General features: G+C 45.7%; 2 protein-coding genes and 1 non-coding gene across 4 annotated transcripts in view; 1 reads left to right on the plus strand and 2 right to left on the minus strand.

Moving 5' to 3' along the window:
• The window catches only part of LOC111065035 (glycine-rich protein DOT1), an 80,227-nt gene that overhangs the window by 37,343 nt on the left and 25,081 nt on the right, over window positions 1–17,803 (plus strand). The window lies entirely within an intron of this gene.
• LOC111065038 (ubiquitin-conjugating enzyme E2 R2-like) lies at window positions 11,009–12,205 on the minus strand. Its single transcript, XM_022352995.2, has 2 exons — window positions 12,116–12,205; window positions 11,009–12,034 (listed from the first exon to the last, which is right to left on the minus strand). Exons 1-2 carry the CDS (start codon window positions 12,150–12,152, stop codon window positions 11,352–11,354), a joined length of 720 nt encoding a protein of 239 aa, XP_022208687.2. The 5' UTR covers window positions 12,153–12,205; the 3' UTR covers window positions 11,009–11,351.
• On the minus strand, window positions 16,960–17,032 carry Trnar-ucg. The gene has a single exon. It is a non-coding gene; the product is annotated as a tRNA-Arg (tRNA).

The following is a 17,803-nucleotide window of genomic DNA, read 5'->3' on the forward strand; positions in this document are numbered from 1 at the left end:
GAAAAGCCAGCAGGAGGAGGAGGAGGAGGAGTGTCTCTAGTTGGGTGCTCTCTTACGTATGCCTCATCCTTTATTCCCCACACCCACCAAGCATCCTTCCATTCCACATTCTGCCATCTCTGGCGGGGTCTGGTGGGGTCTGGCGGTGTCCTTCGTCGCAAGTGCAGTCGCATTTAAATTGTGTGGCGAGCAAATTTGGTTTTCGCACGATTTCATTTCGAATTTTCGCATAAATTAATCATTGGCTTGCTCCAAATTCTGTGCGAAATGGTCAACGATTGAAAGGGAGAGGAGCAGAGAGTGGGTTGGGGGGACGGATAATGGGGCTAGTGAGAGAACAAGCACGAAAGCGGGCAGGGTGAGAAAGGGAGGTGAAGTGAGGTGTCTCGTGTCTTGGATTGTACAGAGGATACAGAAAAAGAGAGTGAGGAGAGAATTAGAGAAAGGAAAACGGGCGAACGGGCGAATGGGCGAATGGGTGAATGGAGACCGACGACCGAAATGGATGCACAACCAATTATGCAGGATGCAAGTGACACTCCAGAGGAGGCCGCCTCCATTCCGTTCACATGAGTTTCCTGCCACATGCCACATGCCACCTCCACCCAGCGAGGAGCGACCTGCTTATTGAACGCAATTACCTGACACACTTCCTCAGCAACTGCAACTGCACCTGCACCAGCACCAGCAGCAGCAGCACTGACTGCAGTTTATGCACAAAACGATGCCAATGCACGGGTCAAAGTTCAACTAGACACAGAGAGAGAGTGTGAGGGAGAGCTAGAGAGAGAGTGAGCCAGAGAGATTTGTGTGTGTGTGGGAGTATGGATAAAACTTTCCTTTTCAGTACTTTGTTAATTAGGAATCTCCACACACAGCCCACATCCCACACAGCCACCACCCACTGGCAACCAATTGACCCAATAATCCCAAAGCCAAAGAGATAAACTTTACTTTACCGAAAACAAAAAAACAACCAAGTAAACAACAAAAGTGCAATATTAAAAAACAAATGGGGAGGACACAAGAGGATGCCCCATTCGCCATTCGCCATCCGCCATCCTTCATCGAGAAAGCGAAAAGCAATGCCACACACCACACACACACACACACACACACACTCAAAGTTGGAAAACTGAAACCGAAACCGAAACTGAAACCGAGCATTCTACTCTTAGACAAAAAAAAAAAAAGAAGAAGGAAAAACCACAGCTAAACGAAAGAGAAACTGTTCCAAAAACAGCTTGGTATATGCAGAGATTGATCGACTAATCGATGACCTGTAAGGGAAGGGGAGTGCCAGAGGAGTTTTCCCATGAAAGATGATGCTTGGTGTTCAGGTTCAGTGATTCATCCGATTGAAGGCTCTTGGCCTGGCTCTAAGTCGTGAACTGATTCGAATGATTCGAATATGCATATTCGCTGAGAATTAATGCTTGAACGGGGCTGTTCTAAGCACTTGATTCGGCTGGATGGTGGCTGAGAAAGAGAGGAGTAGTTCACAGTGTCAAGGAGGTAGAAAATCGCTCGCCTCGATTGATTCCATCACGATTCGAACTATTTCAAATAATGTTTGCCCCAAAGGGCTGATGCTGACAGACGGCAATCGTTCAGCTCTGATCTAATCCGCTGTCCAGTTAGCTGCCAATTAGTTCAAAATATTACATACTGAGGGGCTTACAGGGTATAAAAAACCAGCAAAAAAAAAAAAGCCAAACTGACCTCGACCCGAACTATAACTTGTAGTATATTTTGTGGGCCATTGTTTTTTCCGTTTCGGTGTTTTTTTTTTATCGTGATTTTGTCCCACCCACCCACACAGAGTAGGGGGGTAGGGGAAGGGATTCGAATGGATTCGCGTTTGACCAGTGGGCAGGCGGGCAGGCAGTCAGGCTGGCCAGTTATCGCAATCGCAATTGCTATCCATTTCATTTACCGCAGGACAAATTTTTATTGCTGACCCAAGCAGCGGCAACAACAGCGGCCGAAAGGACAGCGGCAAGGACAGTTGTGGCATCAATGTGGCATTGTTTCAATATATATATATATATATATATGTATGTATGTATATATGTATGAAAATTGCCGGAAAAGTTGCTGCAATTGTCCTCATTTTCTTTCAGTTAAGGACAATTTTATTGTTGTTCTGTAAACGCCTCCTCCTCCACCTCCTGGTGCTGCTGCTGCTGCTGTTGTCCTGCCGCTCCGCCCACCAATAAATGTTGTGCAACATTTTACATAAATAACAAGGACACGACTCGACTCGACTCGACTGTGTCCCCCGTCGCCCCTCTGCTTTTGCCCCTGCCACATGTCCCTTGTCCGTTTTGACAGTCGTCAAGTGCATTGTGCACTTTGCCAAAAACAATTTTACATTCATGCAGCTTTACCTCTCACCCCGTCTCTCTCTCTCTCTCTCTCTCTCTCTTGTTTGCTCTTTCGAATATAAAGTACGAATACTCGTACTCGTACTCGCATTCGTTCTCTTACGCTTCCTCTGTCAAGGACACTCCATATACACATATACACATATACATACATGAGTGCTGTTGCGGGTATTCAAGGGTCCTGTCCGCCAGTCTGTCACCCCGTCACCCCGCGCCCCTGTCCAACCCTGTCCAACCCTGTCCGACCGTGTAACCACAAGTCAAAAGCATGTTTAATTATGTTGACAATATGCAAATAACTTTATGGACAGCCAGAATAATTGCATTTCGGTCGTTTGTGGTCGGGTCCTGCCTTCAGTGCTTATGCCATTTTTTGCCCACTCAATTTGGATTAGGAAATCCCTTACACGCTGCTGTTAATCGAAGAGGTTCGCTTTTCCAGTGGCTTTTCCACTTCAAAAACCATCCAGCCATCACTTCAAACAGTTTCGAAACAGGCTCGAGTGCAGGTCAGATTGCGGTATGTTTCGAATCAATTCGAGTCCGTTTGAGATGTAATATTCAAAGTATGTTCAGGCTTGATCTGCTGCTGCTGGCTTCAACTGATTTATACTTCCATTCTTGTAGCAGGAGCAGGAGCAGGAGCAGGAGGAGCAAACAGAGACAGTCGCGTACATGCATATAATTGCCATTCATAATGCGGCGGTGTCGTGTTAGTTAGTGCCTTTGGAGTCCTTACATTGTCCTTACAGACAATGAATGTCATGTGGTGATTAGCATTTTGAACTGCCAGCAGTTTGGGCAACATTTGCTGGGGGCAGGGGGCAGGGGGCAGCAGTGTGTCGCTGACAATTCGAACTCCTGGGTATCCTTGACTCCTGGCAGCCATGGATATGTGGCAGTTGAGTGGAGTGGCAGTAGAGTGGCTTCCATTGTTGTCCCATCAAATGCTGACTTGCTCCTGCTGCTGCTGACTTGGCAATTTATGCTGACAGAATGTCTCCGTGTGTGGGTGTGTGTGTGCTGGGCAGGGGGTGTTGGGAGGGAGAGTCGTCTCCTAATTGGATAACATAATATTTAACTAATTTATTTGGATATACTTGATAAATGGGGGAATGCCATGTCAAGCATTTAAATGGAAATTCGCCTGTCGCTCTACCGTAGAATGCAATTTATGTCAGAGAGAAGCCACAGAGACCTGGAGCCAAACCCCAAACACACAAACTGCAAATCCCAGTAAGATCTATGTATGTATTTCGCTGCATTACCAGCATGCCCCCGCCAGCCCCATGCATTCGATGGAACAATTGGTTCGTCGCTGGGGGAGGGGGAGGCGTGTCCTTCTAATCAAATTATCACAAAATTCAATGAATTTCAAATGAGCAAAATCGAATCGAAATCATCTCTTCACCAGACGCAGCCAGAGCAGCAGTCAGCAGCAGTTCAAGTGCATTGGGAAGGAGAGGCGGAGGCATGGAGGGTGGTGTCCAGTAAGAGGGAGAACAATTATTTGATTTAATTTAAATTTTGGATAATGTTTCTAACGAATTCTCGGATATAGAGGAAGCAGAGCAGAGAATTTAGGGGCTTAATGTGTGGCATAGAGGGTGCAAATTAAAGGTTTTAGCTAAGGTTTTTGCGGAACAAAAAAGATGCTTCTGTATTTCTGTATTCCATTCTATTTTTGCCATTCTTTTGCTGCATCTGTGTTCCATGGCAAATCGGAAAGAATAAAACCTCAAAGGTTGTATTCCTCTTTGGCCCTTAATCGATTGCCACTCATTGCATTCAACCATTAGGCGAGCGCAACGTACGAGAGCCTCAGTTAATGAATACCCAAGCGCATGTTGATTCTGATTGATTGATTGATGTTCCCGGTCTTTTCGCACTTTCACACTCCGCGCAGTTCTCGTACTCCTTCCACATACATATCCTTATCGTTGTGTTCCACTGCTTGACCATCATATCATTGTGGCCTGTGGGATGGGGGGCAGGCCATCCATGGCCTTTTATGTCTTTTATTGCCTACCTTTTATCCCTGCCTCAGACCTCAGACCACAGCCCCTTCTGCCACACAATTTCCCCCCCGCTTGCCACTGATTTCTGTGGCTGCTTTCTTTATCCGCAGAGTCCTTGCAACTAATTGAAAATCAAGTGAAACTGCTGAAAGGACCCTTCACACACACACACACACACAGACAGAGAGGGGAGACAGAAAGGACCATTAGGGGACGCACTTGAGTGTAGCAATGTGTCAATTAACAATTTGCGCGCACTGTGTTTATGATGGTCGAGTGGCCGTGTAGTCGAGTGTGTTCTGTACTCTGTATCTCACTCACACAAAATTTATGCGCATCATTAGAGACGACTATACGTATATTTAGTACTAGAGAAGATTCTATGGGCGGGCGGGCAGACAGAAGGGCAGGCAGTCCACTCAATTTGTTTGCTTCCATTTCCATGAGCAGAGCAGAGCAGAGCAGTTAAGTGGCTCAAGTGACTGTTAAACGAGTGCTCAAACCGTACAAAGTCCCGCCAGTCCCCTCAATTGATGTAAAATGTTTTGTAACGAGAGTGTTAACGAGTGGACAGATCTTACGTAGCCCCACCCCGCAGCCACTGCTTTAAGCAGGGGGGGGGGGAGGTATCCTGATGTCAAGGTACGTAGCCCCTCTGTATAATATTAGACTCCCAGCCAATACGACAGCCCCATCGTATATTAATAACCCCTAAATATTAGGTCACACTGGAGGAACACCGAGTATACGAATATAGGTATAGCCAAGCCACGCTGGGAGAGAGAGAATGAGGGATAGAAGTGCAAATAAGCAGAGAAAATGTTCGATTTCTATTGGTTAATCAATGTGTAGATAAAACAAATCTTAAATGAAGAGATTTCCCATTCGATCCATTGATTGGCTTTGAAGATTAATTCCATGTGGAAGTTTCCAAGTCATTGAATGGCCAATTAAGCAAATCAAATTGACCAAAAAGCCAACGACTGAAGGAGAGCCCCCACAAACACAGACACAGACACAGGCATAGGCACAGACACAGACACACACTCATTAAAGCCAATCAAAATCATGGCCCAAAGAGACAAAAGGATTGAAGCATGGGGGGTGGGACCAGGGATCAGGGGTCGTTCTGTGCCCCCATAGAAATTTCATTCAATGAGTGATAGGGAAGGGAAGGGAAGGGAAGGGAGGAAGAGGAATGAATTGGATTGGAGTGGATTGTGTGTGTCTGATGAGGTGATGAAATCGCATTACAACAATTAAACATCCCACAGATACGGCTACACAGATACTGATACGCAGCTACATTTGCAATTCGAATTTTCAGTCTTTGTTTTTTTCTACCGCTTATTCGCTTGCTTTTGTGTCTAACAAAAGACTTAAAGGCTTAAAGCCAATTGAGAGGGCAGCAAGAGGCGGATCAGGCGTGGCGTTCAATCAACGAAAATGGAAATGAGAGACGAGAATGAGAGGCTGAAGAGGCAGGGGCAGAAGGCACACACACACACACACGAATGAGTGCCAGGCTAGTGTGTGTGTGTGTGCGGGGCGCACTTATTCATTCATTTTGTATACTAATAGGCAGCACAATCAGACAGAAATGACACGACAATCAGTCAAGCAAACAAACACACTCACAGCTGACAATCAACACACACACACAAACACACACACAAAAACACACACAAAAACACAAGCGAGATGGCAGAGAGTCGAGCCGAGCCGAGCCGCACACAACAAACGACATTATCCAAAGTCAACAGCAGAAAACAAATCAAACGCACACGCACACACACACACACACACGGAGATGAGCCACACTGGAAGAGAGAGAGTTAGCGAGTGAGAAGGGAAGAGATAATATGTGGATGAGTGGGGGGGGTGTGGTGAGGGAGTCTCCCAGCCTGCCAGCCTGCCAGCCAGCCAGCACATGCACGCATGTTAGGTGCTGTGCCGCTTTATGTTTTATCTCAAAATGCGATGCTTGGCTGCTGATGAGACTAGTCTGCCCCCCATCCCTTTTACCACTCCCCACCCCCACTCTAGAAAAGAACTCTCTCTCAAGAGTTGGAAGCTTCCAACACACACTTACGCAGCCCCATGCCCCCCCCCCGGACTTCACTTCTTTCGTGGCTATGACAGAATTTGAGTGGCGGCCTAACCGCTAAATTATTGTATTTGCAAGAGCAAAATCATAGAGAAATAGGGAAATAGTTTTCCCAAGTGTGCTTCAGACATGGTAGTGTTGAAGAGAACCACAAAAAAGGTAGTTCAAGTGTTGGAAATAAGAAAAATAATGAAAATAGTGTTGAAAGCAGAACCTGGAAATACAAGACACATTATAAATATAATTATTAAGTTTTTAATTTTTGTAAATATTTACTGCAATGTCATTCTCTCTCTATCCACCATTATCCTTCTCTTTGCCAGTGTGTATCCAGAATTTATTATTAAAGTATATATATATATATGTATCTCCATGAAGGGTATCTGGTGGTTGTTTCTGTCACTGGCTGGTCGCAAGAGTCGGGCGAAGAGTCTGTTGTTTGCTTGTTAACTTTGACATCCACTCCGCCTCCGTCTCTGCCACCGCTGACTGCTGTTTTGGATGTTGGATGTTGAATGTTGGATGGATGTTTGCGACTGCATAAACCGCTTAGCGTAGCGTAATTTAAATCCCCTTTTGTTGTGCCACAAAACTCGTGCGGAAAGTAAAGCAAAAGGAAAAGCCTTTCAAAAATGATTATCATAATGGGCCAATGGGTAAAATGTGGTGTGTGGTGTGTGCTTGTGCCCCTGTTTCTGGCTTCTGTTTTGTGTGTTGTTTCTGTTACTGCTGGCATTCAGCAGATACTTTTGGTTAAGCCTTAAAGATACTTTTGCTCGGTAATCATCTCATTAGCGAATGCCTGGCCACAGATTGCCATAATTGTAATCGCAGAGCAGAGCAGAGCAGAGCAAAGTTATGTTGCGTTATTTTATGCTGTGATTGATGCCAATGGCAACGGCTACATCCTGGCTAATTATGAGATTCCCTTCCCCTGATTTCCCCCACACACGTGTTCACTCAGCGGCTGAACTCTCTCGCCCCAGCTCTGTTGTGGCACCTGAAAAGTTGCAACAAATCACAAATAAATGTCGAAGCTTTAGATTGGAATTGGATTGAGGTTTTTTGGTTTTTGGTTTTGGTTTCGGTGGAAATTTTTCCCTATTTCCCCACCACTGTTGTCTCTGTTGATTTTTCTCTCTCTATTTTTCGCTAGTCCATCCGCCCTAACCCCCGTGCCCACGTGCCCCCCGTGCCCCGTCTTGCACTTCAACTTCTGTTTTCTGTTTCTGCTGGTCGTTTTTCCATCTGTCTGTCGAACAGCAGCAGAACATTTTCCATGTGGCAGGCGAAGAAGGACTCTGGCAGGAGGCAGCCAGGAGTGTGTGTGTGTGTGTGTGTGTGTGTGTGTGGCAGGAGAAGGCGTGGCAAACATTGGCAATGTCTGCACGCGATGTTTAACGTCTGGCGGGTGTCCTGCCCCTTGTCCCATGCCCCATGCCCCATGCCACCATCCTGCTCCTCATGGCCGCCTTCTCCCAGACGATAGACGATAGGCGATAGGCAAATGCAAACAAGAAACTTTTTCGGCTGAAAAACGGAGGAGAGAGAAAAGCAAGAGGAGGAGGGGAGAAATGAGAAAACCGCTAGCTAGACCTTTCTCTCTTTATTTTTTGTTGTAGTTTTTTTTTTAGCTGTGTGGTGTCTGCTTCCTGCTTCCTTCGCTTTGGCCAAGCACCGCCAATCATTGGCGTAAATTGAGCTCATTGTGGTCTAACACCATTACACCGCTGCCCCATGCCGCATGCTCCATGCCACACGATGCCGCCAAAGAGGAGCAGCGAGGCATACGTATGTACATATGTGTGTGTGTGTGGGGCAGAAGGAGTCATCGAAGAAGGAGTCACAGCAGCAGCAGCAGCAGCAGCAAAGGAAGAACCATAGATAGATGGAGTTGCCTGCTGCCAAACGACATACACTGAGAGAAAACACACACACAGACCAATAGGAAAATTCATTCGTGCCGTGCGGTGCGGTGCTTCGTTGCCTCAGACTCCCAGTTGTTTCTGCCAGTGCTGCCCCGCCCCGACTAGGTCTGGGCGGGAGTCTGGGAGGCGCCTGTGTGAAGTCGTTAAATGCGGCAAAGTAAAATAAATTGAGCCAAGTCATGTTTCGAGCATGAAATGCATTTTTATTGCAAACCCCAGCAGTGGGGTGCAGTGGGGCAGGGGCAACAACCACCGAACTATTGAAATGCACAAGATATTGACTGCTGAATGCCCCGACAACCGTCTAACGACTGGCGGACTGGGGGCGAGGGGGCGGGCCATAAAGTTCATAAATTTACAAGAGGCATGCCACATGCCCCCCGCGTCAAGTTGCAAGTTCCGTTGCCCCCAGAAGTAGGCAAACTTTCATCGAATGGAAATTATTATTTCATTTATCAGTTTTCCCAAGAAGCCAGAGAGAGAGAGTGGGTGGGTGGGAGGGAGGGAGTGAGAAATTTAAATTTCCGTTTTGGGGAATTGCCCGCAGACTGTTTACAGTGCCTGCAGTTTGTTATTGCCCCTGCTACAACTACAACGGTATATACTCCAGGATATTTTATTGCCATTCCCCTAATTATGCAGTCAATAAATTCATGGCTATTCATGATTAATTGTCTGCTCAAAGGTTTTTTTCAGGCATTTAAATTAAAACTAAAATACATTATTGATGGATTCAAATAAATATTGTTAGTCGACCTGCCTGCAAGTGCATTTAAACCGCTTTGTAAATTCGTTTAGTTGTGTTTTTTGTTTGGCATTCGCACATTCGCCCATTCACTCAGATTCGCATTCGCATTTAGCTAGAAGTAAGACTCATTCATGCTGTGATCTAATAATTAATTCAAGTCTTTATCTACTTCTTATCTCGTTCGCAGGTGAGTGTTGGCCCAGAACTAAATGTTAAATGGAAGACACAGGGGGCATGCGGCACAACAGAGACGGGGGGAGAGAGAGAGAGAGCGGAGCAGAGCTGGCCACTAATTGCCCCCGTTTTGCAGAATCCCTGTGCTACTACTACTACTACTACCCGCTGTGGCAGTGCCAGGGAGTGTGTAATGTAGCCAACTCCCATGTTCTGTTTGCTGTTTTCTGTTTTCTATGTTTTCCCCCGCCACACCTCCCCCCGCCACCCACCGAGACAACCACAAAAACCACTTCCCTCCTGCAGTTTCATAAATTTTAATGTAATATTTCCATGTTGTACAATTTTCATGGCTAGGAGGAAGGGGACCAAAGTCGAAATGCTGTGCGAGTGGCGGGGGAGAAAAACGCTTACAACGCCGAAAATTATGCTATAAAAATGCACTGCCACTAATTAGGCCAACAAACATGGCCAGAAAAATACCCCAAAAAAAAAAAAATAAAGAAGAAAATAGAAAAAAGAAGGCAGCTTTTCGTCCAAAGAGAAATGAACACCACAGGAAAAAAAAAATGGAAGCAAAAATTGAGGAAAAATAGAAGGAAAATTAGAGGCAAGAACCCAAAAACAGGACGGCAGCAGAGTAAATGCGTTGCGTTGCCTCCCCTGCCGCTCCCCTTACAATATTATATTTCTCTTTTTACTCCATCCAACATCCTCCTCCTCCACCTCCTGCTGCTCCTGCTGCTCCTCCTGCTCCTCCTGCTCCTCCTGCTCCTCCTCCTCTCTCTATGTATCCTCTTTCCTTCTCTCTCGCATCTCGCATCTCGCGCCCCATTTCTGTTGTAAGTGTAATCATCGCACGATGAAAGCCGCTTACAATAATTGCCCCATCTTGTCCGGACATCGTGTCCCGTGTCCCATGTCCGCATCCACGTCCTGCTTCTGCTTCTGCTCCTGCTCCTGCTCCTGCACCAGAGGATACCATTTCATTTCTTTTTTTTTTCAACGCTCAGCTCTGTCTGCCAGAGGCCCATCCTGCATTCATTTGAAGTTGCAACGTTTTGTGTCGATTTCCGTTCCGTTTTTTGCCCCCAAAAGTAGCGCGGATGTCGAGAGTGGCGTCAGGGCGGAGTGGCAGCGACTGGTGGCTTTTCATACAGAGCAAATGTAAATTGAATCAAGTTATTAGCAAACTTTCCAAGTGAATTAGCTGCCAAAGGGAAGAGCCCGCTTTATCTACAAGAAATTTCACAGTTGTTAGCAAATTCAAAGCGCTACACAAAAGGGAGATGTAAACCCATCAGATACTCGATAAGAAATTAAAAAGAAACGGAGGCGTGCCTCAAATGATAATGAGACACTGCATTAAAGGGCTACCATGGCAGGCATTAGCTTTAAATGGGCGTGAGGATCATTAAAATCATTCGAATACTATTGGAAACTAGTGCTGGATGTACATATATGAATGGAACTGCTTCTACTGACACTTTTGTGAAGGAGGAAGAGGAGCAACGAAATGAATGAAACATGAATTGGCTGCCCATACAAATAAATTTCCTATGCTAAGACTATTTTCCGATATTCTTTTTCGGCTTTCTTTTCGCTTTAAGTCAAAACTAATGACTTCTCCGAAATGAATAATAGAAATTCGTTTAGTTTTGGTTTTGGTTTTGATTTTGGTTTTGGTTTATCATTGAGTTTTCTTGAACATCGTTTGCACACACGCCCTTCCCTCCCCCGCATTCTGTATATATTTGTGTGGTGTGTATTCTACATTTATGTGCTGTAGATATGTATATATATTGTTTTTTTTTGGCCAAAAGAGTGTCTGAGCCAGAGTGCCGCTGCTCGTTGCACCAGTAATTTGTAGATGTGTGTGTGTCTTTGGGTGTTGAATGTTGAGTAATATTTAAAACGCTGTTATTGGAATATGTTGTGTCAATGATGGTAAACAAATTCGAACGACTAACGATTAGAGAATCCTAATGGCTAATGCCCCTCTGAAGCAGAGCAGAGATCGGAGAGATCGGAGAGATCGGAGAGATCGCAGAGCTCGTTCATGAGAAAGTTCTCTGCTACGAGCGGATCCTTGATGGCAGCGGTGCAGCAGTACTCCTCCACGGTTTCAGGAACCACAACACCATCGAGACGTGCCATCTCCTTCCAGTTGGCCTTCTGTAGAGCCACAAGATCCTCGTAGGTCTTGTCCTCGCCCTGCGAGTCGCGCCACTTGATGTAGAGATCAGCGGCATCCTGGTTGCAAGGCCAATCGGTGTCGGGGCCCGTCAACAGCGACACCACCGACAGCAGTACGGTGCGGGCGCTCATCGTGGGGTTCCAGCAGCCATCGTACAGGATGGACATGTAGATCATGCCATTGGCATAGACGTTGGGGTGGAACATCGCTGTGCGGAAGTAAAAGTCCGGCGGCTGCATCGGATAGTTGTAGGGGAACCGCATCGAGGCCTTCAGGTACGCCCCATGGTACACGGTGTTGGGGGGCCCGTAGATGCCCACATCCCAGTCGAACAGATCGTCCTCACGGAACAACTTCACGCAGAAGCCCTCGAGCTTGTCCTTCTTCAGCTTCATGAGCTCCCTGCACAGTGCACGCACAGCTGTGCCGGTGGATTGAATTTCACTTGTATCGAGATCCTCCATTTCTTTGTTTTCTGTTGTAGAAATTTTTGCACTTTATTTTTGCAGGTTTTTCCGATTTTTCCAGATTTTTTACTAGAATTAATTTTTCTTACCTGTTTCGTTTCTCTGTATTGTCGATGTAGAATCCATTTGAATTGTGATTTATATTCACATCTGACACTAGAACTAAGGCTACTTGGATGCCCAGAAAATCACCAAAGTAATGTTGAAACATCGAGAGAGAGAGAGCGAGAGAGAGAGAGAGAGAGGGTGAGAGTGAGAGAGGGTGGGTAGGGATGGGGTATATTCTAGTCGTAAGACTCTTTTTCGCTTAACAAATACTTCCATGCCATGTAAATATTTAAAGCGCTTTTGGTCGGTCAGTCATAAATGTAATTTATGGTGTTTTTTTTTTTTTTGTATTCCTCCTAGCTCTGGCCCGGCCCTTTTCCCACCCCTTGTTGTTGTTGTTGTTGTTTGTTGTCCTTTTTTTGTGCTGTCAAGGATGTGGTTGGGCCACACAGACGAGGGTCGCAGCAAAATGTTGGCAAAATTAAAAGAAAAATGTAACTTTTTCTGGGGTCATTTATGTCATTTCATATTTATTCAGCGGCCTTCCCTTCTGCATAATTGGCAATCCTCTCTCTCTCTCGCTCTCCGCTACCCGCTACCCGCAAAAAAGCTTTCAAAAATGCCACAAAAAATAGAAAATTAAAGTAAGATAGTGTGACCGTCGGTGGGTCGAATGTTGTGATACCCTCTGTCCATTTGGATGCATTATCTCGTAGAGAGAGGTGATTTTTGCGCAGCCCTAAGTGCTTAGCCACACTGGAAGAGAGTCATGTTTCGATTGCTTGCTATGACCCCTTTTTGGGGCCTTTCTTTCTTTCTCTTTCTCTGTAAAAGGGGTATCCCAGAGTGGAGTAAGCCCAAGCAAAACCCTCGAAAATATTCGACACGAAGTGCAGAGAATTTTAACCAAAAATTTAAACGAAATGAAGAGAATTTTAACCAAAAATTTAAACGGATTGGAGTGGAGTTCCCTGCTTAAATATAAATCCATGTAAATGCATTTAAAACGAATGGTCAACGAGTGGAATGGCAGGTTTAAGAGCAGCAACAGCAGCAGCAGCAGCAGCAGAAGGAGATGCAGGAGAAGCAGGAGATTAATTGAGTTGCCACAGCACTCCTCCCTCCGCATTCACAGCCACAGCCACATCTGTGTGGGATGACCCTGCCCCCCTGCTTGACCCGCATGCACTTGCATCACGCATACGCCATGTGGCAGACTGGTTTACTGCTGCAACACTCGCCTCTTCCCTCCGTTCCGTTCCGCTCTGCCTGCTCCGCCTTCTTCCTGCTGCTATTGACTTCGTCCCAAAAAAGTGGCTGTGGAGAAAACTTGAGCGTGCGGGAAGGGAGTGGAGAGGAGAGAACACACACAGGAGAATAAGCAGAGACGTGAACAGGAGGAGGAGGAGTGAAGGGAAATGTCTTTCTGTGGCCAGCACTTCTTGAATATTTTATTGTATTTTAATTAACTAAATCCTTGGGGGCCAAACCCTCTTAAAAACTCAACCGAAAATTGACTAAGCTCAAAACTTGTTGACACTCATCGTTCACTCTCTCTCTCTCCCAGTTTGGCTTGGTCAGCCATTTGGCTTTGTCTTTATGGCTTTCTGGGCTATAAATCAGCATTAAAAAGTGAAGCAAGTACTGAAAAATAGTCCGAAAATGTCAGAAAAAGTCAAAGGAGTGAAAGGAGTAAAACTTTTCCTAGCCTTAGCCTGTCTCTTGGCCCGTCAGTGATGGGTTAGGGGGGGAGGTATGCCGCTTGGCTAATTTATCAACAAATTGTTAAATGCAAGCAACGACAACGACTGCAACTGGACTGGCAAACCAAAGTAAAGACCCAAAATCTCACTTTGACAAATTAAATATTGACCAGAGGCCAGCCCAAAAGGGGAGGGCCAGACAATGGTAGGGAGAGGGAGGCAAAGTCTAGACGGAGGTGCTGCCTTCTCCTTCAAGGAAATCCTGAGAAATGCTAGAGGTTCCTATCCCGCATAAATGCACTTAAATGGGGGAGGGGAGAGGAAAGGAAAGGCACGGGGCATTCTCTTGGCATTCGCTTTTTTCAGGCCTACTCGAAAGTCAAGGAAAAGTCTGACAGCAGCCTCTTCGCCCACTTTTTCCGCTCCCACAACCGAAGGAAGGGTCGCAGCTGCACGCAAATATTTGCCGCATTTTTTATGCTACCACAAAATACAGAAAGGAAAGAGGGAAAACTCTCCTCTTCGTGCAAAGGGAAAATGGGCTGAAAAGGGGGAAAAACCTTTTTATGCGATTTGCGTTTTTGTCATAAATTTAACAGCAAGTAAATATTTGATTTGATTTTCGCTTTTGGGCTACCATACCCGAAAATGGCATCAGAGTTGATTAAATGGCAATTTTGGCAGCATTTAAATTCCGATGATGCCAGGCCAGCTCAGGCCAGCTCAGGCCAGGCCAGGCCATGATTTTGGTTCAGATTTAATTGAAAATTGAAAATGTTCAGAGCCAGAATGAGGGTGTGATGGGGGGATTGGATATGGCATTCCTTCTCATGCGATACAATATCTAAAGCACCAATTGAATGCCATAGCTGATAGCTGATTTCCTTAAAGAATTTAACAGATTCAGGCAGGGCTCTTACATATGTACATATGTACATACTTACATAAATACATACCTACGCATTTGTACAATTTTGTATGCACAAAGTACAAAGTATGTATTTCAATCCTTAATGGTCGTAAAGGTCTTAACATTGTTCAGAAGTTCGTAAAATATACACAGAGAGAATCATATATCATAGAGAGTCCTTCTCCTCTACTGCCCCCTTCCGCTCTTCTCTTCTCTTGCCTTCCCTGACCTTCCCTACCCTTCCGTACCCTTCCCTTTTGTTCTCTTTAGCCATCACTTCTTTTAATGGAAATAATTTGAAATTAGGAAAAATTATGATGAGAGTTTGTCTTCTCTCTCCTCTGCTCTTCTCTCCTCGACTCTGCTCTTGTGTGTGTGTGTGTGTGTGTGTGTGTGTGTGCTTGTCGTCGTCCTTTCATGTCTTAGCAACCGGAGGAGGCTTTCCACGCAGGGAAAACTGTGCTTTTCCACACACTCGCACACACACACACACGTGACGTAGCGAAAGGAAAATGAGCATAAAACAAAGTTTATGTGCAACTTTTTGATTACAAATGCAAATTACAGCCTCGACTGTCGGCGGAAGCACTGCCTCAGTCAGAGGAGCAGCAGCAGCAGCAGCAAAAAAGACACAAAAAAAAGAGTGCGGAAAATATAAGGAGCGAAAACTTTTTCATATTGCAGTAGAAATTGCGTCAATTTTTGTTTGTTTGCTTGCGTATTTGTTTGTTTGTTTGTCTGTCTGTCTGTTTGTTTGTTTGCTCATTTTGTCTCTCTGTTTGCCCGCCGCCTTTTGACGCTCTCGCTCGGTTTTCAGGCAGTGTCAGTTCAGACAAAAGTTGACAAAACATTTCATTCTCCGAGTGGCAGAGTGACAGAGCGGCAGAGCGGCTGCTGGCCCCCAAAAAAATAAATGCGCGTAATCATAATGCCACGCGGGTGGGGAGTGAAGCAATGGGTGGCAGTGGGTCTCCGGTTGATTGGATTACCGGAATGGAAAATATACATATTTAAATGCGAGAGCGTACAAGATCCCTACAACAGAGGATTGGGGGATAATCTCTCGTCGGATGCGCATAATTTTCCCCATGACGGTATCCTGCTGTCTAGCGCGAGCATCGCATGGCAATCCAACATTAATTAGGGAAATTTCCACAATGATTTGCCATCACTTACGGCCGTAAAATGTTTTGCAATCCGCTCGGACATTCGGCCATGAGGTTGAGGCATCAATTTGCTGGCCTCTGACAGCGGCCTGTCGCTTATAAATTGCCGAACGACAAGAGGCTCTGACATTTAACATCCGGTTCGAAAATTGCCCAACGCATACACCATCAGTCCCTTTGGCCCCTGCTGTACTTCCTCCCTCCGACCCTGATTCCTCCCCTGCCTCTGTCTGCGCATTTCCCTGACAGAGTATGGGGGGCGGAGGTGGAAGACGGTGAAGTCCTCGACCAGCAATTAAACGCTTATCGAAAAGTTGGCCCAAAAAGAAGAGAACAGGAGGAGAAAGAGAGACAAAGTGAAGAGTGCGAGAATAGTAAGTCGAGAGAGAGAATGAGAGAGAGAGAGCAGACAATGAGCTTCCTTGCATATAATTGAGGTTATGGCCCCCCAAAAAACTTTTCGCACGAGCAAAAACATTTTCGTTTTTGGCTCGTAAAAAGTTTCTCCTTCACAAAAATAAGTTTTGAAATGTGTCCACCTCTCACCTGGTGGCCCCTGGTGTGCCCCTCCCCCCGTCTTCGGGTTGCATATGCGGCAAATAACTGCAGACAAAAGCTAAAGAAATTAATTAGGGTCTCTCTCTGCCAGTGCCAGTGTGCCAGTGCCACCATAGTCATTATCGTTATATCATTATCACGGCACAGACAGACAGACAGACAGACACCCCGCAGACATCGTCAACCTGCATCAAAACTAACAAACGGATGTCGCCCGTAAACAAGGACGAGAGAGAACAACGGGAGAGAATGGATAATGGACAATGGAGAATGTAGAGAGAGTGGAATGGTGGAATGGTGGAATGCGGGTGAGCTGTGGGCATGGAAATTAATTGCCGCAAATTTAATAATGATGTTGAAAGCAGGAATGACCAACCAACCGAAGCAACCAACCAACAGAAATTGCTTTGAACTCTCCTTCTGCGAGTGATAGCTGAAGTATTTTCATACAAAAAGTATAGGATCTTCGGTGACTGAAAGACCATTGAAGAACCACTAAAATGCAATAATTAAAGAAGGAATAAATGTAAAAAATAATTACTATTGTTCGACCGTGACAGGACTCGAACCTGCAATCTTCGGATCCGAAGTCCGACGCCTTATCCATTGGGCCACACGGTCGCTTGTAATTATGCTTGTATAGGTGGCTCAAGAAAGGAATGGAAGGGGCGCAAAAAAAAAAAGAATAAGGAGGTGTGGTAGCACTGCCACAGAATGCAGTTGCAGTGCGATGCTGGGGGAATGCAATGGAAAGCGGATGCCAAGGAGGAAGTGCAAGTTTGTAGAAAAACAAAGCTGGGCGCTAATTAAGCAACGCTCTAATGAACAGAGATGGACAGAGAGAGGGACGGAAGAAGGGTAGAGAGACAGATGGCGTAAGTAGTGGCTTAGAGGGAGAAACAGAATGTGAGACTGACGGATGGAATGGAATGGACAGCCAGCCCAGCCCAGCCCGAATAGAAGAATGGACAAAGGTGCAGGCCGCTCTTCTGCTTCCTGGATGCCTTCCGCCTCATGTGGCAGACACAACAATAGACACGTTCCATACGCAGCGCAGCAAATGAAAAGCTTGAAGAAAAAACACACGGGAAAAGAGCGGAAAGAATGCAGGGAATATGCTCGCAAAAAAATGAAATGTCAAGGAAATATGCAATGACTTGGAAGCAGCTCTTCTCTTTCTTCTTCTTGTTCATCTTCTTCGTTGCTGTTGTTTTTGTAGTGTTTTTTCTGGAATTAGAGGGAGTGGGAGGGAGAGAAGAATGAAGGTGCAGCAGAGTGACGGCGGGTATGTTGTGCTTGCGAGGGGGGTGGGTGGCATTGTGTTAAAAATATGTGAATACTTATTTCCGGTACGTTGTTCCCGCTCTCCCGCTCTACCACACAGCCCTTTTT

Source organism: Drosophila obscura, unplaced genomic scaffold (assembly GCF_018151105.1).
Source record: "Drosophila obscura isolate BZ-5 IFL unplaced genomic scaffold, ASM1815110v1 contig_73, whole genome shotgun sequence".
NCBI classification, from domain to species: Eukaryota; Metazoa; Arthropoda; class Insecta; order Diptera; family Drosophilidae; genus Drosophila; species Drosophila obscura.